This window comes from Arthroderma uncinatum, assembly GCF_011692745.1.
Source record: "Arthroderma uncinatum strain CBS 119779 chromosome Unknown scaffold1, whole genome shotgun sequence".
In the NCBI taxonomy this organism is placed as follows: Eukaryota; Fungi; Ascomycota; class Eurotiomycetes; order Onygenales; family Arthrodermataceae; genus Arthroderma; species Arthroderma uncinatum.
In genome coordinates this window covers 1,388,062-1,411,629 of record NW_022983863.1, presented here as the reverse complement: position 1 = coordinate 1,411,629, position 23,568 = coordinate 1,388,062, and the positions used below count along the sequence as shown (strand labels likewise).

At 48.2% G+C, this 23,568-nt stretch overlaps 10 protein-coding genes across 10 annotated transcripts; 5 read left to right on the top strand and 5 right to left on the bottom strand.

The window, feature by feature from the left end:
- Positions 1–478: 478 nt before the first annotated feature.
- GIQ15_00431 (uncharacterized protein) lies at positions 479–1,705 on the top strand (the record flags this gene model as incomplete). Its single annotated transcript, XM_033547848.1, has 1 exon — positions 479–1,705. One exon carries the CDS (start codon positions 479–481, stop codon positions 1,703–1,705), a length of 1,227 nt encoding a protein of 408 aa, XP_033408799.1.
- A 410-nt stretch (positions 1,706–2,115) lies between these two features.
- Positions 2,116–4,608, top strand: GIQ15_00430 (S-adenosylmethionine-dependent methyltransferase superfamily domain-containing protein; the record flags this gene model as incomplete). Its single annotated transcript, XM_033547847.1, has 1 exon — positions 2,116–4,608. One exon carries the CDS (start codon positions 2,116–2,118, stop codon positions 4,606–4,608), a length of 2,493 nt encoding a protein of 830 aa, XP_033408798.1.
- Positions 4,609–5,269: 661 nt separating this feature from the next.
- Positions 5,270–5,852, bottom strand: GIQ15_00429 (DASH complex subunit SPC19; the record flags this gene model as incomplete). The annotated part of the gene is made up of 2 exons (XM_033547846.1): positions 5,270–5,656; positions 5,721–5,852. 2 exons carry the CDS (start codon positions 5,850–5,852, stop codon positions 5,270–5,272), a joined length of 519 nt encoding a protein of 172 aa, XP_033408797.1.
- A 69-nt stretch (positions 5,853–5,921) lies between these two features.
- GIQ15_00428 (uncharacterized protein) lies at positions 5,922–6,647 on the top strand (the record flags this gene model as incomplete). The annotated part of the gene is made up of 4 exons (XM_033547845.1): positions 5,922–6,141; positions 6,207–6,236; positions 6,374–6,424; positions 6,580–6,647. 4 exons carry the CDS (start codon positions 5,922–5,924, stop codon positions 6,645–6,647), a joined length of 369 nt encoding a protein of 122 aa, XP_033408796.1.
- A 2,147-nt stretch (positions 6,648–8,794) lies between these two features.
- Positions 8,795–10,313, top strand: GIQ15_00427 (uncharacterized protein; the record flags this gene model as incomplete). Its single annotated transcript, XM_033547844.1, has 4 exons — positions 8,795–8,862; positions 8,996–9,111; positions 9,217–9,867; positions 9,931–10,313. The coding sequence occupies 4 exons, from the start codon at positions 8,795–8,797 to the stop codon at positions 10,311–10,313; spliced, it is 1,218 nt and encodes a 405-aa protein (XP_033408795.1).
- A 273-nt stretch (positions 10,314–10,586) lies between these two features.
- GIQ15_00426 (leucine Rich Repeat domain-containing protein) lies at positions 10,587–12,386 on the bottom strand (the record flags this gene model as incomplete). The annotated part of the gene is made up of 3 exons (XM_033547843.1): positions 10,587–10,611; positions 10,781–11,617; positions 11,680–12,386. The coding sequence occupies 3 exons, from the start codon at positions 12,384–12,386 to the stop codon at positions 10,587–10,589; spliced, it is 1,569 nt and encodes a 522-aa protein (XP_033408794.1).
- A 1,347-nt stretch (positions 12,387–13,733) lies between these two features.
- Positions 13,734–14,096, bottom strand: GIQ15_00425 (uncharacterized protein; the record flags this gene model as incomplete). The annotated part of the gene is made up of 1 exon (XM_033547842.1): positions 13,734–14,096. The coding sequence occupies one exon, from the start codon at positions 14,094–14,096 to the stop codon at positions 13,734–13,736; it is 363 nt and encodes a 120-aa protein (XP_033408793.1).
- A 2,115-nt stretch (positions 14,097–16,211) lies between these two features.
- Positions 16,212–16,819, bottom strand: GIQ15_00424 (uncharacterized protein; the record flags this gene model as incomplete). Its single annotated transcript, XM_033547841.1, has 5 exons — positions 16,212–16,341; positions 16,416–16,506; positions 16,557–16,586; positions 16,644–16,670; positions 16,756–16,819. The coding sequence occupies 5 exons, from the start codon at positions 16,817–16,819 to the stop codon at positions 16,212–16,214; spliced, it is 342 nt and encodes a 113-aa protein (XP_033408792.1).
- Positions 16,820–17,593: 774 nt separating this feature from the next.
- On the top strand, positions 17,594–19,960 carry GIQ15_00423 (vacuolar protein sorting-associated protein 64; the record flags this gene model as incomplete). Its single annotated transcript, XM_033547840.1, has 2 exons — positions 17,594–18,742; positions 18,800–19,960. The coding sequence occupies 2 exons, from the start codon at positions 17,594–17,596 to the stop codon at positions 19,958–19,960; spliced, it is 2,310 nt and encodes a 769-aa protein (XP_033408791.1).
- Positions 19,961–20,996: 1,036 nt separating this feature from the next.
- GIQ15_00422 (CMGC/SRPK protein kinase) lies at positions 20,997–22,384 on the bottom strand (the record flags this gene model as incomplete). Its single annotated transcript, XM_033547839.1, has 2 exons — positions 20,997–21,805; positions 21,871–22,384. 2 exons carry the CDS (start codon positions 22,382–22,384, stop codon positions 20,997–20,999), a joined length of 1,323 nt encoding a protein of 440 aa, XP_033408790.1.
- Positions 22,385–23,568: the final 1,184 nt, after the last annotated feature.

Below are 23,568 nucleotides of genomic sequence, written 5' to 3'. Positions count from 1 at the left end.
CAGAATCTCGTTGTTTCTAATTTTAGATTCACATGCTGGGATTCTTGAGCCCCACGCTGACTTTAAATTGTAGATCGAGGACGGGTAAACATAACGTTTCAGTGCTTAAACGAAATGAACCATAACGAGGACCAATCGCGATGGAAAGCAACATGCACATGGGCAGATTTGGGATATTCGCCGCGTGAGGTACAATGTACAATATTCCAATCGACACCGAGTATCCCTACGACGTTCCATTGAGATGAAGCTTACTCGATACGACGACGGACGACGGGAGTAGGCAGCTATGGTATAAAAGGGACGATGCTCTCGGCGACCTGATACTGGCTTGCCTTCAACCCCAGCCTCTCTAGAGCCTGTATATCGGGCTCATATCTAGACTTCAAGCCTTCTTGTTAAAGCACGTCTTCTGAATCTCCCATCATAATCCCCCCCAAACTCCCGAGTCGATATTTGAGGATACTTACTTGCCAACATGGGAGTCAAGCAATGGCTAGCTTCCCTGGCGGTAGTCGCCCTTTCAGCTACCATTACTCAGGCGAAAGTTGATGACCCAGCAGGGAAAGCAGCCCAGTACCACAAGGAATACGCCTTATTCAAAAGCGAAAACATGCTCTCTCCAGACAAACTGTCTAACGGGGTTGGCTTCCACTCATTCCGAATTCCTGCTGTCGTCCGTACCAACTCCGGACGTATCCTTGCCTTTGCGGAAGGCCGCCGCCATAACAACCGAGATTACGGCGATATAAACTTGGTCTACAAGCGCACTAAGACTCCAACCAATAATGGTGAAAACCCAAGCGACTGGGAATCATTGCGTGAAGTTGTCGGCACCGGCCCTCACACTTGGGGTAACCCTACTCCTGTTGTCGATGGCAACACCATCTATCTTTTCCTCTCCATGAACGACGGTGCTTATAGTCAGGGCGGAAACAACAAGCTTCCAAATGGGCAGATAACGAAAAAGATCGATTCTACTTGGACAGGACGTCGCCATCTCTACCTGACCAAAAGCACCGATGACGGTGACACATGGTCTACTCCTGTGGATATGACCAAAACTTTGACTCCAGAGGGACAGGCATGGGATGCTGTGGGTCCAGGCAATGGTATCAAATTGACATCAGGAGAACTAGTCATCCCAGCACAAGGCCGCAACATCATCGGCCGTGGGCCATCAGGGAACCGCGCCTGGTCGATGCAAATTCTGAAAGGCGCTGGCTCAGAGGGCACCATCTGCCAAACGCCTGACGGCAACCTCGTCCGAAACGATCGTCCACGGGACAAGGGCCATCGCTCAGTAGCTCGCGGCACTCTCTCTGGCTTTGGTTCCTTCGCAACCGATAACGGCCTCCCCGACCCTGCCTGTCAGGGCTCAATATTGAGCTACAACAGTGACTCACCAGCCAGGACTATCTTCATGAACTCCGCATCTCTGGATCGTCGCACCGCTATGCGTGTACGCATTAGCTACGACAAGGACGCTGCTAAGTTTGATTTTGGTCGCGAACTGAGTGACGCTGCTCTTAAAAACGTTGGAAACGAAGGCGGTTACTCAAGCATGACGAAGACGAGCGATTACAAAATCGGTGCACTAGTCGAGAGTGACTGGTATGAGGATAAGGGCGGAGAAAAGTCGCATCGTGCCATCATCTGGCGCCGCTTCAACCTGTCCTGGATCATTAATGGCCCTCATAACTAGGCTTGAATTGTATATTAGCCATCTATACTGGTGTCTGTCATCATCAGTGCTACAGTACGATATGTTGGGGGTAATCTACGGAGTTCAATAAAATAATCGAACGTTAATATATATATATATCTACGCCATTTATGTTTACTCCTTCTATTCCACCCATTTCTTCCTTGTTTTTACTCTTCCTAGAGGACGAAAGGGATATATATTCTGTACTGGTAAGGTTCGGGAGGTTTAAGTTTAAGCATAACTAGAATTTAGGTTTACTGGAAAAGACAAAATCTAAAAGCGGCTCAACACTAGTCCCAATATAGTTTGAATCTTGGCGGCCCCTGGAAGCTTGAATCTTTGGGGAATTTTTTTTTGTCGCTGAACAACGCCGCAAAGCACTTTTCTGTCTTCGCCAAACAAGAATCATGATATCCAGGCGAACTCCAGCAAAAGTGCGCGCGGCGTACACCCAAGGCTCCCTTCGAACTCCTAGCCATGGGTTCTTGAAATCCTCACCGTTACAGAGCTGCAGATTTCAAAACCGAAGAGCTCTCTCGACAGCATCATCTCACAAGACACCAGGCCTTCTATTAGCCAACCACCCACAAGCATCGGGCGACCTCGCACATTCATCACGCGGCAATAGTAAACGATGCAACTCCTCGGTGGTCGATCCCCCACCTCCGTCTCAAAAAGAAGAATTATACCGACTCCTCGATAAGATATACACCCAGCATGAAGAATTGGTTCAGCAACTTGACGAACTCGAACTTGAGGATTTACCTCAATCGGCAACAGCAGAAGACCTAGACCTGCTAAAATCTATCGGTTCGATTGTTGGATACCGGAGTCAGGAGGCATTGGACGCTAGTGTTAGAGCAGCATGGGAGCAATATGGCGTGTACTTACCACCTGATGAGCTACACGAAGACGGACTCAAGCTATACAGACGTTTATACGGAGAGCCGGTATTCACAAAACCGGGAGACCAGAGAGAGGATGACCAGATATTTCGAGAAGGCAAGGATGGCGAATGGATAGAAGTGGAGATGGGACGGGATCATCAACGTGCTGAGGCGCAAGTTCCAAAAAGTGAGCATTTGGTGCTTGAACCTGAGGAAGATGATGGTGAGCTAGCTATCCAAGGAGCGGATAAGTCTCGCCAAGTAGCAGCAAATCGTGCGGCAGAGTTATTCACCGAAACCCCGACATTCGACAGCGAAGACCCCTACGTTCGATCACATTTCCTCGCAGACGAGGGTAAATTTGGAACTACCCCGAGTAGCGTTACACTTCCTGTATCCACTATGGCGAGGCCCATCACTCAAATGAACGCCGCATTTCCAAATAAACACATATCCGAAACCGCCCATAGAATATTCGGAGGAAGCGAACTGCCGGACGCCATTAGTGTACAAAAAGGTGTACCAAGAAATCCAATTCCTTTTGCCGCTTCACATAAGAACATGGGTCAAATAGAGAGCGCTCTGTTCATGTCCGTCCTATATCCTGGAATTTACGCGTCGGTTCTAAGTGCCCTGGTGGAGGCTCGGAAAAGGCTTGGGACAAAATGGATCCGTAACCTTATGTGCAAAGAAGGGGGACCAAGCATCCTTGACGCAGGCGGTGCTGGTGCCGGCGTATTTGCATGGAGAGAAATTTTGGCATCGGAATGGTCACTGATGTACCCGAATCACCCAGAGGGCACCTTGCCAATGGGCAAATCCACCGTCTTAGTGGGGTCTGATGCGTTGCGCCATCGCATCAGCAGCATTCTAGAAAACACCACATTCCTCCCACGGTTACCTGACTATCTACGTCTCAAAGGAGAATCGTCTCTGGGTCCTAACAAACCTGGAAATCGAAAAAATTTCGATATAATAGTTGCCCCTCATGCGTTGTTGCATTTCCAAGAGGATTACCAACGGAGAGATTACGTTCAAAATCTCTGGGCAATGTTAAACCCCGAAGGTGGTATTCTTATACTTCTTGAAAAGGGCCATAAGGACGGTTTTGCGGCTATTGCGGGGGCCAGAGCGATGATACTCGAGCGACTAGTAACTTCTCCCGAGACGGCAGACTCTGTTGATGCGAACGAAGAGGCACTGGAGGGCTTGGTTGAGAAAAGCAAAGGCATGATAATTGCACCATGCACTACGCATTCCAAGTGCCCTATGTACATCGACGCTGGAAGAGAGAAACGGCCGAGAGAGATTTGCCGATTTGCACAACGTTATGTTCGGCCGCATGTCTTGCAGCGTATCTTGGGAAACCCATCTCATAACCATGAAGATGCAGAGTTCAGCTACCTTGCTGTTCAGCGTGGTGTTGATTTGAGAGAAACTAAAGGCGTGGCCCAAGGTGAAATCGCGACAAATGCCGCATTCGCTGGCCATGAAAATGCCGTCGACATGGGAGAAACCAACCAGGAGGCCACCCACTCTCTCTCATGGCCACGACTCATTCTACCTCCTATTAAACGAAAAGGCCACGTCTCGATGGATGTGTGTACCCCTGAGGGCAAAATAGAGCGCTGGACTGTCCCCCGTTCGTTTAGCAAGCAAGCATATCGAGATGCTCGCAAATCCGCATGGGGAGATCTATGGGCACTAGGCGCCAAAACCCGTATTCATCGTCCAGCCCGCAGCCGTTATGCAGACGAAGCTGCTCCTACAAAAACCAAACAGATCAAACCACGCACAGAGCGAAGGCGGAAACGTGGCAAGCTTGATGAAGACGAGGAGGAACCTGTTTTGGATGAGGAAGAAGAGACGGATAAACTCGCCGAGAGGGTATTGGATTACCAAGACCGTCGAATAGACCCGAAATCGAAGAAAGCGAACAAGGTGCCGAGGTGGGCTAGGCAGATGAAGGTTAAGCGCGACCGCAAAATCGGCAAACAAGCTGGCAATGTGTAGAAACCTGGATTAGGGCTTCCTCGTTGACATCTAGTTTTGTCTTCTACTTATTTACGCACATACGAGCGATCAGGCGTCTTGCTGGTGAAATAAGGAAAGGGAACTCAACTTATTTTTTTATGATTGACGGAGTATCTGTATAACATCAGGGGTTCTGCATAATAAGGTCAAACTGTATACTAGAAAGATTCTGTACAAAAATGTATTTTTATTTCACTTCTCTCTGGGCTATAACTTAGGAAAATGAGCATTCATGTCTTCTCTTTTCCACATCGATCAACCCTTAATAATCTTCACTAGGACAAAGTGCTGAACCCCTATGGTTTGCCCAATTGCGCTGCCCCCTATTCCTATTCTCACAATTCAGGGCTTCCTCATCTCGAACATTGTCTGATGGAAGGAGGTTGAGCCAACGGGGGATTTCTACTATGATAGCACTCGTAAGTTGGTAAGAATGGACAGGATAAACTTGACATTCCTTGGCTTCGGTAGCCGTGCCTGTTCTGGGATGCAGGAGAGCCCAATTCCCGATTCCCCATTAAAACAGCTCAGATAGCCATATCACTTCTACCGTGATTATGCTATCATCAAGTTCCAGTTGATCCTCGGCACTGTAGGCAATGCGGCCCAAAAGTGTATATCCAATGTCAATCAGCCATTATCAAGGAGCTGCCATGCTCTTCCTTAACTGACGTTCGCGCTGTTTCGATTGTAGCTCCAGTCGATCAACAGCATACTGTAGGCGCTCTTTCTTCTGGGTCAGCTTGCGCAGTTCGGCAGCTTTGCTTCCCAGAACCCCACCGGCCATAGAAGTAGAATAGGCAGCTTTTCTATCTTGATGTAAGTTACTCCTGGAAGAAGGGCGTGGTTCATGATATAGGCGCCCCTCCTGCAGTTCAGCCTTGGCCTTCAATGCTTCCTGTCGACGTGCAAGTTTGTCGGTGTGGTTTGATGCCAATGTAAGGAGATGTGATATGCTAGGTGTGATTTCGTCCAGAATAGCCTGCTGTGCTTCTTTTAAAGTGGGTTCTGGAAGCAGTTCAAAGTGCTAATAGACGTATGTCAGTTACCACTGGCATATGCAATTTTCAAGTAAATTATGACAGACTCACTCGTGTAGATTGAAGTACTTTGCAAAGGCGTGGGAAGTCGTTTACACCCTCATCTAGGATGTCGATTGACGATTCGAGTAGCTGTAGCGATGCGCGTAGAGAGGAAACAGAGGCTGATAGGGCCGCTGCCATGGCTAACGATGGTGTTTTCTCCGTTTAATTATGAGCGCAGTATCCTTCGTCCTATCTCTATCATGTACGATGTCCATCGTCCTTTGTTTTGGTGCAGTAGAGGTTAGTCACGTGATTCGCGATCACGAAAAGATCCGAAACTCCAACTTCAACGTCAAGCACTCAGTCTCAAGAAGCCTGGATACCACTCATCGCCTTCTCCCTCGCACAACTCCGGACAGAATCCTATCCGCCTCCGCTCTCTCCATCAAAATGCCAATCCTACCAAAGAAGTTCCCGGCCCTCGTTGGTTCGTACCCTCCTGCCTAAGCTCCCTATTTCGACATTTTGAGACGTTGCTAATGATTCAACCAGCCAAACCAATTGCCCCATTCTTCATCGCGGGTACGTTCTAAAGCTATCCAATTCTTTAAGCTATAGTTTCAGTCAATCGTGCCCAGCTCGATCAGATCGAATCCGGCCGCGTCCCTTGCTTGTTGCTATATCTCACCCCGCCCGGATCTTAACTAACGGCTTTCTAGCATTGGTCGTCGGATACGGAATCAACTCTCTCCAGAACGCCATGATGAACTGTGAGTCGTCCTTTCTTTTCGTTTCCATTTTCGCAATGTTGTTTTTAAAGCGACCGGGTATTGCCGAGCTCCTGGTGCATTCGCCAGGAGCCCCAAATTCATCCGAGAATCTGGCCTATAGCATGAATACCAAAACTAATGATTCATATCTATAGCCGAGGAATTCAGAAATGACCCCCGAAACCCCAACGCCGCCGCCGCAAAGCCAAGCGAGAAGCACTAGAGTGGTGGGAAGGAACCTCATGAAAACAACTGTACTGTTATATCGTGGCCGGGTGGAATGCGTGCTATCATAGGCCGACCGTTTTGATACACAGAAGAACCTTGTACATTGAATATAGAGAGATTCTGTTAACAGTTCTCAATTGACGCATTATTCCTTACTTTGACCAGACTAATCGATGTCAATATAACTGGGGCTGGGGTTTGACAGCTCTCAAACGGGGGTGACACACTCACCTACTCTCAATAACATCATATCGCTGAATGTTATGTTTCGGCTGTCTCAAACAAAGCAGCATCATCAACCTGGCTTTAAAATGGTATTTCAACGTATATCGCAAGACGTACCTCTAGGCCGATTGTCCGGCAGTGAGTTGACCTAGAGCCACGAGATCATGCTACATATATATTTAATAATATATTTATACATTTCCTGGTAGAGTAGAAACTCGAAACCCTTCACCATATTCAACTTCTCTTCAATTGATTTTTGGGCGGCCATGTCTTGGCGCTAACCAGTTTGGGTAATATACCATTTTCCACCAAGCTGGGCCAAATTTCACCGTCTCCTACTATCACCACCGACGACAGAGGAAAAACAATCCAATTCTTTAGAGCATCATGTCTCAATTCCGTGCGAAGACGCTGGAAATAACCGGGTGTGTCAACACCCGAGTTCTACGTGATCACACGAAGCGAATGGTCTTCGAGAAAAATGAACCAGAGAGGTAAGCGCTTGAACATCACTACTTTTAGCCATCTGATTCGCGTTATGCGGTTCAGCACGGCTCAATAGGACGTTTACGTTCGGGTTTTAAGTCTTCCCAAGCATATGCTGATTTCTTGACTATTATCTAGACAAGCACTCCGATATATATCTCACAACACCAGCCTCCCCATGCGTGTACGTGCCCAGGCGCAACTCAAGCTGGCTCAGATGCACGCCTATACTAGGCCATCCCAAATAAAGAACAGGTGTATTGCTGGAGGAATAGCGAGGGGCGTGTTTAGGGACTTTAAACTGGGAAGAGTGAGTCTACGCTCCCTATTTTACCTTGATTCCCCTAGCACCCTTGCGAAGCGTTATAGACACAGTTTACTGATTTGCTCTTTTCTCCTTCTAGTTTCAATTCCGAATGCTCGCTCTAGCTGGAGAACTCCCCGGTGTTAGGAAAGCAAGTTGGTAAAACCCCCAATGTGCACATGTACCGCTCCGGGCGACTCGACCAACGCTCCAACGGCCTTGCAGCTTTTTCTTGCCCTTTGTATATGTTTAAACAAACCAGGAGTTATAATGGCGGTATATGGGGATATGTATATTACAGATTTAGAAATTCAGTGCTTGTCCGAAACATCGCATTTCAAGCTTTCATCGGGTGAAGTATAGCTCAATATCACAAGGCATCAGCTATAAATCGAGGCGTCCAAGCACTTGTTCCCGCAGGAGGTACCTGGAGATACGAACAAGTCATACGCTAGGTTTGAGATATCCCCGATGCAGGAGACCATCATCTAGTCTACCAGTAAATATTTATGGTGGTGCCTAGCTTAAAAGATCACCAAGTCAGGCGGCTCGTCAGGCCGTTTTGCGGCTGCTTTCTCCTCCCATCTTGCTAACTATTAATAACCGGGACATCTGAAACATCGACCAGTTGGATCCTATAGGAGGATATTCCTGAATACCAGAGCCTAGCCATGCATATGAGTATGAAATAGTACTCATACCAAGAGGAGCTAGGTGCGATAAAGCCTTTGGACTGGGAAATTTTGCGTCCTGTAAATATTTATATGATATGGGCTATCTGCATCCCAGAATTCAACGGAAAGCTGCTGCTTGCCACATTTACTGAAGCTCCATTACATTCGTTTGCTTGTGCAGTCTATTGCATATCTTGTATTACATCTTATTGGTTCCTCTCTCGTTTTACTCACTAATTATCGCATTCACAGGAGTTGGGTGACGCCTGTTTCTTTCACTTGGTGCTGCCCTGCATATAAAGATACCCTCTCAGCTCACTTTCTTCTTTCAACCCGATGCTGAACCTCCAGAGAGTTTGTTCCTCTGTCCTCAGACTTCCCAGAGCATTTCACTACCGTCTACTTCGACCTATAGCACGGGTTGCTAGAGAAGTAATACGGCGAAGCATCATGTTCGTCTTTCAAAAGGACGCTCTTCCCAAGGATCCAGTATTTCCGCAAAATTTGAAGGAGCTTGGGTGAGACCTTACATCTCATTTGTATTCTTTTCTCGTTACCTCGCTTCTTTGTTAGCCCTTTTCCTCTCCTTGAATTTCACTTCAGTTTATAACGTGAATTATATGATCTTGAAGCTAAAAATATTCATATTAGATATTTCGTCAACGATGATGATCAGATACGCATGATAGGAGATCCGGAAGCGGGTTTCTTGTACAAGATCAATGCCAACGAGCGGTATAATGAGCAGCAAAGGGAGGCGATGAACGGTAAGTCCTCAGCAGGCTCTATATCTATTCACTCTATGATACTTGTTTTCTTAGCCTGTTGTTTGGCGTTTTGGCCTAGATGCTGATATATTGACCGGAGAATAGGATGCATCCGTGACATTGTCGTTTCCCGTCTGCACGACCAAGGTCTCGAGACTCTGCGATTACCTATTGGTGCTGAACCCAATGAACAACATGTGCCCATTCTAGTTTCCCCATCATTCAAGACAGACAAACGCATTATCGTCGTATTTGGCGAACCTGTTCAAGATCTCGGCATATGGGCGTATCGAACTATAGGCGGTGACAAAATCAACACTGGGTCTGCAGTTGACTTTACGGCGGCTGTCCTGGGAAGTAAATGCACCATCATTCCAGTGGCCGAACAAAAGTCCAAGCCAAGTGAACAAACATCTTCAGCAGTCCTGAGTGATACGAATGAGAGTAACGACGAGGCGAACAAGCCTCCCCCTCCAGGCCTTATCCTGACCAACCCAGGACAACTGGTGTGGCACTGTGCCGGTGAGCGTGCCATCTCACTTCCCACATGGCTTGCCCTACCCAGAAAATACGCTGTTGACCCACCTATGAAAATGACCGTTCGAAATAAGATACCCGGCAACGAAACCTGGCAGGATCATGTCACTTATGTCTTTGACGAAGTGTTGGGTAAACTTACGTCAAGCGATGCGAAAATCGACGTTATTGGGCTTGCAGAGGGAAGCCTTGCTACTGTTAGGTATCTAGCGGAGCATTGTAAGTTACTATGTCTATCCTTTACCAAATCCTTGCCAGAATTGATTTCGCTAACGTGAATAGGGTCGACATGGAAATCTCGCATCTCGTCAATCACTCTCGGGAACCCATTGCACGACGTTAACCATCTCCACCCACCCGAATTCGCGGAATTCATATCGACTCGCTGCCGTGCTTACCTGATCTCGGAGGCGGAGTTGGATCAGCCTGTTGCTGGTCGATATGAGTATGGTTGCAATTGCTATTCCTCCGGAGAGTCGAAGAATGTCGAATGCATCATCCCCCGAGCTTATGGGAGTATGTTGAAATGGCTCGATCATATGTCTGAGAACCCGGGGTTGAAGGAGGTTGAGGTATTCATTAGCAATGAGGTTGGGATAGCTCAAGCTGGCGATGGTACTAAAGCTTGGGGTGAGAGCGGAGATGCTGTTGAAGAGCTCAACTAAGTTGCTATTCCGTTGGTCTAAGTGGCCTGGGGAAGAAGGATATACAAATTTGCCCCATTAATTCTCTCTTATGTTCCATTAGCAAGCGAGTTATGAACAATCAACCCAATATATGACCTCTACTTCTCAAAAGGATGAGCCTAAGAGCTTTATGGTAATTAGGGGAAACCGTACTGATATAACTATAGGCCCCCTAAAGACTCTGACAGAGACCTGTACCCTTTATACCATGTACAAATTATGTTCACCGACCCAGAAAGAGTAACAAAACAATTATCCAACAACAAACTGGAGACGTCTAGGCCACGTCAGCAGGAATACTGGGTGCGCAAGCCCAGCTACAACCCCTTCTTATAAATGGTAAAGGATATAAACTCTGTCCCGGTTTCCTTCCATACTCCGTCCCATGGCTTTCAGCCGGTTTGCAATCCCACCACTCAATCCACCTCACTTTATCCATCACATACGACCTGCTGCATACGGAGCAGACCTTTTCGCCCGTTTGTCTGACCTCGTTTGCGAAGGTGAGTAGTCGAACTATTGGGTCCTGATAATGGGCGTTGGCACTAGTTGATGGTAATGACGAGGAGATCCCGGATGCTGGGGAGTGGGTATTTTGCTCGTCTTCTTCCAGGAACCGTGAGAGATTCGGAGAGCGAGAGCATGCTTTCAAAGCCAAATCACGAAGAGACGGGGTATTTGTTGGTGTTGTTCGCCGTCTACCCATGGGACGACCTTCCATATCGAGATATTCAGCGGCGCTAGTAGCGACGTGAATCGGTTTCCATTCCTCTATCATGTCATCTTTAGAGCTGGGTATGGCTGGGGTGTTGTAATCCGCTTCGCCTTCGCGAGTATTAGGATCCAGAGCCACGATCCCGCCCACTGCGGTGTTGACATGCCATTGAACAATTTCCGACTCATCCATGCGAAGGAATCGATTCGGATACAGGGTGAGGTTTTTCAACGCTCCACGTCCTTGCATCAACCCTATAATCTCCCACGGCAGATACCGCAGTTTGTTCCCTCCTACATTCAGCTCTTGAAGGAGGATAAGCTTGCGAATTGCGCCGGGTATTTCTGTCAGCTTGTTCTGTCGAAGACTCAGAAACCGTATGTTCCACAGGTCGAATACCTCCTTCGGAACATAGGTAAGTGAGTTGCGTGTAAGGTATAGTTGGAGAGACGGCTCTAGCGGACTAAATATCTGGATTGAATTCCCGTGTTCCAGCACCGTTGGCTGCTTGGTTAACTGTGTTAGAGGGGGCAGAATATGGGATGGAACTGTCTTCATGTCCAGGTATCTTTAATCAAACGAGTTAGGTTATTGGTCAAGCCGGAGAGCTAGGTTAGGGAGGAGACTTACGAGAGATCAACTCTGTCATTCCCATCATCCAGACATGTGTTGATGATCTGCCTAGCCTTGGTATGGGCCTCAGATTCAATCGTTCGATTCCCCTTGGCTACTGAACTCTTGTCACTCCCATCTCTAGGCTTGTGTGCTGGTCCGGGCAAGGGAAATGATCGAGACGCACTGGCACGGCCGGTGGTAGCAGCAGCAGCATCACGACGACCAGTGGGCAGCCCAACTCCTTCACAAAACACAGAATCATCCGAGCCGCAGGTAAACAGGGCGGCAGACTCGTCACCATCTTCGACGGTATCAGCACTCCCCAGCCAGACACCACTGTCTATGTTCCTCTTATTCTTGAACCCGGTCCTCTTCGTCCTCTTATTCTTCTTAGGCTGCAATTCACTTCCCAGCTTCTGTCCCCACCACGTCCCCCTGTACCGACGTTTTCTGCCAGTTGCTTCCTCGGACGAGTTAGCTTGAGCGTCTGCCGTCGTGTTGGTATCATAATTCTCCAACGCCGACGATTGGAAGTCGTCGCTTGAGAAGAGCGGCGGGTCACTCGATAGCGTCCCACTGCTGCCTAGAAACCTGTCCAGATTCGATTTCGAAGCGGCGGACGATATATATGGGAAAGGAGAACGGGTTCCCGTCGATTCCCTGGCCACTTTTATCTTGCGGCTGTACCGTGGTGGAGAAGGAAGCGGCGGATCGGAGTCCATCGCTGCAGTCTTTCTCGTCTCAATTCAGTTGGGATTTTTTTAGTTAATTACATTTGAAGGAAACAAGCAGTATATATAGACAAGAAACACAAGGAACGGCCACCGGTATATGTCCAGAAGAGCGCGCGGACGGACGCCTGGGAGGGCGCGAGGGAGTGTTTTTATACTCGCCTGAAATGCGCGATGACGCGCCTTGATCTCCGCCAAAAGTCGCGTGGCACGTGACGATCTCCCTTCCACGCAGGAAAAAGCCGTTGAGATCGTATATGCATATACTGCTTGAGTACGCTCTTGGGTTAGACTATGCTATAACAGTTATCCATACGCGATCAGAGCCGGAGTAAGTGTGTAAGCTGATGTTAAGATGAACATTGTTTCAGTTCGATCACAAAGCGTTGAGCATCAGTATAAGCATTGGTCATGATGCGGCGAGAAAGACGAGGGTAACCTTGCATCGATGTTGCAGTAGTTTGGAGTAGAGTACGGGGTAGGGAGCGACCTTATGCAGCATGGATAAGCCTACCATCCGATATCTTTACATCAATCGTGTTGCTCATCCCAGCTATATCTTTTACATCGTGCTACTGAATGGGTGAAAGAAGAACAAAGGATTCTACTTTCATTTTTTATTTTTAAGTATATTTTCTGTTCAAAAAGGGGTATAATTCTCCCAAACACTCGTAAACACCATATTTGCCCAGAATACACATCACTTCAATGATAATGCACGAGGAAGTGTGGTCAAATAGAATAAAAGGATACCAGGACTATACAGACAAGCTGGGGTCAAGGTAGAAGAATATAGCCCTTCCTCTGAAGAAGGATAAAGGATAAATAAAGAGGAAGGGTGTAAATAAGTGCGAATGTTCAAATTCTCATGGCGGTAAATGCGTATAGTTGACTTGAGCCAGAGCCAGCATGTTCACTTGCATCTCACGAAAAGAATAAAAAGATAAAAGGGGTATGTTGAAGAATAGAATGTCGTTGAAAAAAGGGTTAGAAAAAATGGCTGGGGCTAAGCGACTATCCATATAACGTAACAAGGGTCGGAAATCGGAAAATCGTCATAAAATAAAGGAGTATTCTCCTGGGCTTTAAAAGGGGGGATAGAGAAGAAGAATAGTGCATGAAGGGGTAAGAAGTGTCCATAAACAGCCCAGGAGAGGAAGAATGAGGCTGTTGCCGAAGTAGATATCGAGACGTTGGTCTGTGACGTGTGGCGCTAGTATTTAAGGACGCAGTAGCGTGACGTGGGATGATAGATAGATATCAACGCCCCTCGTTGCGCCTTTCACCATCGCAAGCCTGATATCGGATCTATGGCAACGAAAGGTCAAAGAGTCGAGTCTATAGCGCAGCTCCGAGAAGGAGAGCGACGGACCCGGCCATGAGGGCGGTCGAGAAGCTGACTGGCAGGCCGGCGGCGCCGTTGATGGTAGGCTGAGGAGCAGGGTTGCCGGTGTGAGTTGGCATGCCGCCGGTGCCGGTTCCCCAGGTCTTGGTCATCATGGAGGACGGGTAGGGCGCGGTGCTGTTTGAGCCGTAGGTTGGCATGGCGGTGGCCGTGGGCGAGGAGACAGAGTGGATGATGGTCATGGTGACGGTCTGGGTAGATGTGCTGGTCGAGTAGACGGTCTCCTCGGCGGCGAAAACGTTGAGGGGTGCGAAGAGCACAAGCAGAGCAGAGAGGAAGGTGATGAAGAAGCGCATTTTGACGGTGGTAGATGTTTTAAGACGAGGTAGATAACGAGGTAAAACGAGGAAGAATCGAGTCTATATAGACGAACAGAAGAGAGGATCGAGATTGATATTGAGCAAGGCGCGTGCTGTTACAGTGGCTGTCGCAAGACGAGAGTATGGGCGGGTAGCGATTGGGCGGGAAAGTCGCAAAGCGGAGTGCAAAGAGTGAAGCTGAAGAGCGAGTGATAGCGTGTAGCTAAAAGAGTGTATGCTGAAGAGCGTAGCTGAAAGAGCGTAAGGTCCAAAAGAATGACTGAACTGTGGAAGAGGAAGAAGAGGAGAGAGAGAGAGGAAATGAAGCGGGAGGCTATACTAAATATCAACAGCGGCCCCTGTTACTAAGCCCGCTTCTTCTATATCAGCGTACCTGGCTAGTGGCGTTTGGGTTCAATCTATACGAACCAAGGCCTCTTTTTCTCCCTTTCACCCTCGTCTTTTTCACTTTTCCTGCTCTTTGTCAGTAAAGTTAACGCTCGTTAGTGCCCAACCAGGAGCTTCAGCTACGTGGGAAGCTCTGGAGGCTCCCCTTGCGATGCGGTCTAAATTTTCCCGCCATCGAGGGATAGCTCTGCGCAGCGACGAGAAGAGACCGGAAAAAAAGCACATTATTGGATTCTCGTGCCCCGTCAACTGCCAGCTAGACGTCTTCTGGCAGTTGCGCATGCTGATCGTGGTGTCCCCCTGCTTGGATCGTGTGCGAGTTTGCCCTGCGGTGGATCAGAGCCGAGAGCGCAATCTCGGTGCGGCCTCCAATCAACAACCCGGTTCCCTCCTTTTGTTAGGTTGAGATGGAAATATGAGAGAGGGAGAGAGGTCCTCGTTCAGCCTCTCCTGTGCGTGATGGCTGCGTTGGCAATCCAGGGCTTGTCAGTCGCAGTCGTGGCGGCGCACGTCTACTCGTACTCTCCGTGCACTTCTCCGTGGCATGGAACGGAGGACATGGATAGACTGGGGACTTGACTGAGACTGCACTGAGACTACACTGAGACCAGAGACATGGGATGGATAGACGGGGAATAGGGGATGGGCAGCTCGTTGTAGAGACGGGGAAAGGGGCATCACTCTTACGGCTGTCTCTTCCGTCCTGTCCGTCCTGCTTCCGTGTCCAACAGCCCCATGCTTGACATTTCACACCGCCAGCGCCCTTCAAGCCATGCCTTGTTTGCTTTTCAGACAGCTTGTGTCTCTGGCCAGCGCTTACGGAGTACACGGTGCGTCCCTCATTCGCCGTGGCCCGGCGGCGCTGATATCAACTTCTCCGTACTGGGGTCTGAGAATAGTGTCGTCTCATCTGTCGCATTGAGCATGTCGCATTGAACTTCGTCGAGCTCGTCTTTAGCGCATCGCCTGCGTGGATGTTGATCACGGCCTAGTTTTCTCGCTTGGAAGCCGGTGAGCGAAGCCGGCAGCGTCCATCAATCGACCTGCAGCGGACGGAGGAGATCACCGCGCGTTGGGCCCTCTTCTTACTTACTTAACTGTGACGATCGCGATCCTTCAACCTGTTGTCGTGTTGTCGTGTCTGTACTTGTACGGGATAGTGCTTCGTATACATTTATAGACGGCTTTTACTATGTATAGCTCGTATCTCTGACCATTTCCCCGTTGCGGCGCACGAGAACGCCTTTGCTGTTAGAGCCGCAAGCATGTCTCAGCCTTACCAGCTAACAGTCTACGGGGTAGAGAGAACAGTCCATGATCTCGACATCCTACGATAGATACAGAGTGCACTCTATATTGTACTCCGTATACTGGCTGTGTAACTGTCGCCGTGGTAACGACTCTTAGACAGGGATATCCTACCAGTTGCTTTACCTGTTACCAGAGCCATGTTCAACCACATCCAGCCCTGCATCTATCCCAGGCTACTCCATCTCAACAGGTAGCTAAGTGACAGTTTGGTTTCAGTTAAATGAGACCAAATACTCCGTACCTCCCGGGCTATTCTTATTATATGATAACTATGAGGTTACGCGTAAGATGCTGCTTCATTAAAGATCATGGTACATTTGTCGCTATTCAAACTAGAAATCTCCCCTGTCGCCGCTGTTGTACAAGTGTAACGCAAATATGATATCAGGTGGCCTATTCTCTCCGGGCGTGTGGACGGTACTGGCTTGGGATGAGCATCGGTCGTCGGTGGGCGGCGGACCAGGTCTGGTAGGAGCCCGAGGGGCCTTCTGTTCGGATGACGCTGCCAATCGACATGAAGAACCTGGGATAACATAACGTATATTAGTAGGTGTCTTGTATGTTTATTCTTGTATTTTTGGAGATAGCTATGCTCACCCGAATGTAGCTCCAGAACCAGCCATGTATTTGCCCAGCGTGCGCATTATACCGTTAGGACCGGCGCCATATTGGAAGATCGAGACGGTTCCTGGCAGTTATCGTTAGCTTAGAAGAGGTAGACGTGGTAGTATCTCTTACCAATGATGAAGCCCATGATCAGGCCGACAGCTGTAGGATGTTAGCTTCATACAGAGTAACTGGTATAATTAGAATGCGTAGACGTACATCCTCCCATCATGGCACCCATTTTCACTAGACAGTCAGACGTTAGCTTCTTCTCTTCTCCTCTCTCGTCTCCTCTCTCTTCTCTCTCATCTCATGTCGATGGTGAGCATACTCTTATCAAATGTTGACGGAGCCTTCTGCATCTGGCCTCCCCCGGACGGCATGACTGGCGGCATTGTTGCTCTTAGGTGGGTGACGGTATCTCAAGCTCTTCGTATCTCTTCTGTCCTCTTCTCTTCTCAACTTTCTTCCCTTCGTATCTCTCTTCTCTGCTTCTTATTCTCAACTTCTCTTCTGCTCAACTTCTTCTTCTCTTCGCTGTTCCTATTGACTGACTAAGCAACATCCTATTGGCCCATATACATCACATGACTTCCAACCTGGGCCATCGAGCCAACTTCACTTTTTGCCCAGCGAGAAAAACACCCAGAAGATCGAGATAGTTCGAGGCAAGTTCACAACGATAGCGAAGGCGATCCGCTGCTGCAACCTCTGCTTTACACAGCCAGACACCCGGCGTTTGTTCCCAGTGTCTGAGATCGCTGGTGATGCGCGTGTGGACATCGCTGCTCGCCTCCCAGATCCAGAGAACACGCGACTCCTAAATGCTGAATAGACTTCACCTCTCTTAGACTTTTGGTTCTGGTATGTCTTGTGCAAACCCGCCCGATATCAGCAGTATCTCGACCCTAATACGGCTGTATAACCGTCGGTTGAGGCTGTTCTACAATTGATATCGCCGTATCTGCCGTCTGGACGCCGAGTTATTCACATATCGTCTCTATATAGTCACCGAATGCGGCCGTCTCCGGCAAGCAATTTCCCTTATGTTACCATCGAATACCTTCACCGCATACCTGCAACCCACCATCTAGGTCGCAGTGGTCGATCCTGATCCTATCCCCAGTGCAGAGATAGACTCGCCGGCGCCATACTCTCTCTCCTCCTCCATGACTGCTGTTGCGTCGCCACCAAGTGTGCAATCTGCGCCTCGTTTAGGATGGTACCCGACTGGTGACGGTGGACAAGGTGCCCTTACCTCAATGAGTGCAGACGAGGTCTCGCGAATGTTGATGCCTCGCAAAAGCATCCAGCGGTCCAACTCCTCTTCTTCCATATCTTCTACTTCCTCGACCTCCACTGTTGTCACCGCCCAGCAGCAGCCACAGAGTAATGCTGCTCCTGCTGCCCAGGGCCCGAGCACCGAGTCCTCCAACGCAACAACGAGAAAGAAACCTTCACGATACACCTGGTCCAGCTCAAAGTCGGACCCGGTCTCTGGGGTGACGAACACTCGACCACAGACCGTCTCCGTGCCGCCATCGGGAGTCTCAGCATCTTCGGCTATGTCAGCCCTCCACCAGACTCCTCCCATGGTACCATTGCAACATATGATGCAGCCCCAGCAGCAGCAGAACGGAGTACGCCCGGGGAATAGGCCTCCTCACGATCCTGCAGCAGTACTCTCGTTACTTCCGATAAACGGCACTTTTGAACGAAAACAGATAAACGTACCTTATTTTCCCGAGGTACTGCGTATTGGCCGCCAGACTAATGCCAAAACACTTCCAACTCCTGCCAATGGTTATTTTGACTCCAAGGTGCTGTCACGACAACATGCCGAGGTTTGGTCTGACAGGGCGGGGAAGATTTGGATCCGAGATGTCAAGTCATCTAATGGAACCTTTGTCAACGGCCAAAGGTTGTCCCCAGAGAATAGAGACTCAGAGCCCCATGAACTTAGAGAACATGATGTGTTGGAGCTTGGCATCGATATCATCAGTGAAGACCAAAAGTCAATTGTCCATCACAAGGTTTCAGCAAAGGTCGAACATGCAGGCGTATATGGGCCTAATATGAATATCTTGGATTTAAACTTTGGTGATATAGATCCAACAACAGGCGGTGGTTTACTGCCCCATCACCTGAGCCAGCCTTTGTCTCATATGCGAGGCCGAGCGGGAAGTTCATCCTCTACAGCAAGTGCACGATCTGGACAAAGCATGCAGGGAAGCCACCTAAGCATCCTTCACCAACAACGACAGATGAATTACTGGTCCTCTCCAATCTCAATTGAACAGGTTGTGAAAAAACTCACTGTATGTCTACCATTTGATCAATGGAGTTATTGTTATGTCTGCTAACCCATTGTCTAGTGTGAGATGAAACAAGCAAAGCAACAGAACCTCGACCTCGGCCAGACCACTGGGTTTCTCAGCAATATATCAAACCCTGAGACAACAAACAAGGAACGAGCGAGTCTACTTAATAATGTAGCTGAGAGCCCAGTTAGCACAAAGCCCCCGGCACGCCCCAAATTAAACAAAACAGACTCCATGTCGAGATTTTCAGATCCTCCCGCACCACCCCCACAACAACCTCTACCCGAGAAGCCGGATGCGCCACCACGGACATTCTCTATGGACTCCATCCCGAAAGTGTCGCTGAGAAGAAGTGACACAGAAAAAGCAAAAGCTGCAACCGATATCCCACCAGGCCAGTCTAGCCAGATATTGTCTTTGATTGAAGCTCTGACGACCACGAAGAAAGAACTAGATCTGCAGGCCAGCAAGGTTAAAGAACTGGAAAATCTTCTACGTCGTGAACAGAGTGCCCGTGAGAGCGCCGAAGAACGCGCAAGAAAGCTCGAAAGCCAACCGCCAAACCATGTGTTACTTCCAAATGGAAGTCATCCTGGTCCAAACGGGGTTGTTGATGAAGACGATGATAAACCTTTGGACAAGGCTGCTCCTGAGCCTCCAGCTGGTAAAGATGTGAAATCATCTGCGAGCCCCGTGGAGACACCTCCTTCTCCTATAATACTTGAACCCTCTTCCGATGAGCTGAAGCGCCGCATCGACTCCCTACTCGCTGAAATGGAGAGCGCAAAGAAGCAAATAAATACGTATAAGGAGACTGCTGAGCGAGCAGAGAAGGACGCTGCTGAGAGCCGACAAACCCTCGCCGAGATGATCGAGAAGATCCGACACGAAAAATCTCAAGCAAAAGCAGCCTCGAGAACGTACCAGTCGTCGAGAGATGGATCGAAGGAAGATGATGCACTTCCCTCTACTTCGGCGGATGATGAATCCACAGCCAACCAATCTAGCTTGGACGAGATAATTGAGAATTGTCATCCGATTAACCATGAGAGAATAAAAGAACTCGAAATTGCATCGACGGCTTTCGCGAAGCAGCAAAGACAGCATTCGGCGTTATTTGAACAGTCTGCACCATATGCATCCATGCTTGGTGTTGTTTTGATTGGAGTGGGCATAATGGCGTACCTAAATGGCTGGCATAAAGTCGAACGATAACCGATTCGTTATGTTACTTGCTTTCGAATGATCATGATACCCTTCCATTTGTCCCATCGTCATGTTATCAATATTCTACGACTTTTTACTCCCTTTCCAGCGACGCAGCTTGTTGAGCCGAGCATTGCGAATATTATTCGGAGATCCGTGAAACAGGTACCCACCCTTTCCATGGATGGTTTCTTTAATTACTCCCGCCTCGTTGATTTTTTTTCCTTTTTGTTGCTTAATTCCCTTTGTTTTGTCGCCTAATCTTGAGTGTACCCTTACTGGTTCATACCAAGTGCTATTGGACCTCCCCCATTCGTCCAGTGCCAACGATACCATTCGTATGACCAGACGTATTAACGACTTTTTCCTCACTTCCTCGATATCCCGGACTCTCCTTATCAAGCCTATAATTTTATTCACCACCAATGAGTTTTAAAGCTTTTTATATTCCAAGTTCGACAACCTCTTATATCTGTCCATTACCCAACTACATTCCTTCCTTGCTTGTCTACTCATTTCCTTTTGATGTCATTTTCTTTTTGTCTAACGTTATGCCTTCTTCTCCTATTGGCACTTTTGCTGGAAACCCATCATTTAGCCTTTATTTGATATGCCTTTTGCCTTCTACCGCACTTTGGTCCTTTTTGCTACGCTTGATTATTCGAGATAGCCATTGGGTACACTGTCTATCTACCCACCCCTGAAGCTTGGTCATGCTTGAGGGCTCAAGGCATTTTTCGTTGCCATGTAATTATTGACACACGTCTAAGCGTCTCCTGTGAATATTACTTACTATACCTGTATTCTTTATTACGATTCTCCTTTCCCTTAGCATATACTTGGTCATATTGAATCAAGCTGTTCTCTGTTTCCTAGCTGCGTTTGAGTGATAAAAAGTAGTATCGTTCGTTATTTGTCTATCGTGCCCTGTTGATGCTTGTAAATTCGGCGTAAAATAATGACAGACGGTTGTACATTTGAGAATAGCGTGCTAGATTACATGTTGAAGTAGAATTCCATTCACAGAAGAGGTTGATAGTGCTTCTTAAGAGCCTTTTAGCATTGCGTTCTGCATTCTTTGCAACTCTGGCAGGCCCCATCTTACCATCCACTCACATCTCGCCACTTCCTCAATCGTGACCCTTTTGCCTGGCTCCAGGACCAACATCGATTTCATCATGTCACGGAACGCATTCTCCTCCTCTGACGAAAAGGTATCAAACTTCTTCCTCTTCCGTGGATGTTGTATATACTCAGCAAACCGCTGGTTCCAGTCCCTGGGATTGTTGCTATACCACTGACGAAGGGATTCTTTCACGTTCTTGTGTCCATATTCGTCGAACCAATTACTTCTGTTCTCCCACTTCCTCCACCACCGATCGGGAAGTTTACCAAGCATCTCAACATGCTCAGTTACAACGTCATCCAATGTGGCAGGAAAGGCCTCGAAAGGCGGGCTGGATCCAAAGACATCCCAAATTGTACACGCGAGGGTCCATATATCTCCTGGGAAAGAAAGAGGATCATCTAAGTTTCCAGGCTCTGCGAAGAGGGATTCTGGTGGCGCAAGCAAGAGTGGTGTATGTGCAATGAACTGCTGAGTCGTCTGGGGATCAAATGCTTCTCCAAAATCTGCAATCATAACGGCGGAATGCGCTGGGGAAATCTCATCACTACCACGCCCTAGCCAGACAGGGACAATGGCTTCTGGAGGAACTCCTGGGTCAAGGGGAGCGCCATCTTCACGGGTCACTCGCTCTCTTGCTGGTTCACCCGTTCTATCATACAGCTGTTCCGGAGTCAAGTCTTTCATGTCAAGTGGCAAGCGAAGAAGAATATTTGCGAGATGTAGATCTGTGGCCATGTTAAGAGGATGATTTATGCTTCATAAGCCAAGTGATGAAAGGTACCGAACGTACCACCATGGACAATGCCTTCAGAATGGATGAATTGTACACCAAGGATAAGTTGTGAAGCAATAATTCGAGCGGCAGGGAGATGTAGAAGTCGATGATATGAAGCTTCCTTTGCTTCATGGATATTGACCCTAGCAGCATCCATGACTAGACAACGATGAGTGCCATTGGGCCCAGATAATGTGAAAGAATCAAGCAGATTCTGTACAACAGCCTTCCCAGGGAGACTTGATCTAGCCCTAGCTAGCCGCGAAAGAATATGCATCTCGTGAGTTCGCTCAGCTGATTCTGCAGTCGAGATCTTCAGGGCAACAAGTCGGCGTTGCCTTTTATCCTCTGCCAGCCAGGTTGTAGCAGACCGACCAAAACCAAGTTTATGAGCAATGACATATCGACCATCACCGAGTTCATCACCTATCATGACAGGATGGTAGCCACCTGGAACATAATAGTCTAAGCGTTCAACTTCTTCCACAAAGTTGTATTTGACTCTGCCGGGTTCCATGAGCGTTGCCATATGTCTGTGTGTGGTTGACACAAAGAGCCGTGTCCGTGGTCTGATTCTGTGAAATCGCAAAAAGCCATTGCTGGATCGACAGGCCATGATGCGTGTATTACAGTATAATTAAGAGAAGGGTTGTTGAATGGGGGTATCATGGCCGGGATGAGTTGCATACTCCGTAGATTCTGGCCTAGTGAGGTTTGAGGTTGAATATTTCATAGTATAGCTGTCCCTCGTCTGATTGGACCAGGGGTTGGATAGACAAAGCGAGTGAACAGAATCTTCATCTAAGCAAGCCGAGAGAACTTGTTTCTGGCGTGATAAGTAACTAGCGGAATATACAAATGCGCGATCTAGCATTGTCCTAAGTTGCCACTGCCGACTACCACGTCGGAGCCGAGATATCAATCCGAGTTCATCAGGGCCAGATAGTTAGGTAGAAGAAATGGGCAGCGTACTTTTATTCCTCGAAGATCCCTATGCTTAGAGATTAGAGGATACATGGACAAGTGCTTAAAAGGCGTTGAAATAGGCCTAGGTTACACATATAAAGTAGTAGTGTCTAAGCAATGAGGCAAATGATATACTATCGCCTTGTCGGGTAACAGTGTGCATTTTAGTGATATTTGAGTTTTATAGCCTTCTTACCACCTTCTAGAAGGTTGTTAGTGAGGGAGGGGGAGGCGATATCCTGGCGTGGCTTTCGGTCAATCATCTAAAATTCATACCATCCCAGGCAAATTTTAAATGCCACTAAAATGCACATAGACGAGGAGATAAGGGCCTCTAATTTTCACTCTGCCGAGCTCACATTCTGAAATGAAGGCAAAACACGCACTCCATATCGCCAACTTATTATGTAAAAACGATCTTTAGCGTTCCTATCGCTAGAGAAGCCGAAGAATAGCCTAGTTTATCATCTAACATCATCGGTTTAGGTTCCGTAGAAACACGAATCAACCCTCCGTGACCATCACGACTGACAGCTCTGGAACCTTGTTTGGTGATGTATAGAAACACCCTTGCCACTTGAATATTGCTTCACAATCGCAATGTTTCAGAGCGTATCCGTGACCAACCGGGAGAGCAAGTCTATACATCTCCGTATGTTCCGAGCGGAGGGCGGATGTCGGAGGACTCCATACAGAGTTCTTCGCTGCAGTACTTCTGGCGCACGTTCCCCTTATCACCCTTATTGC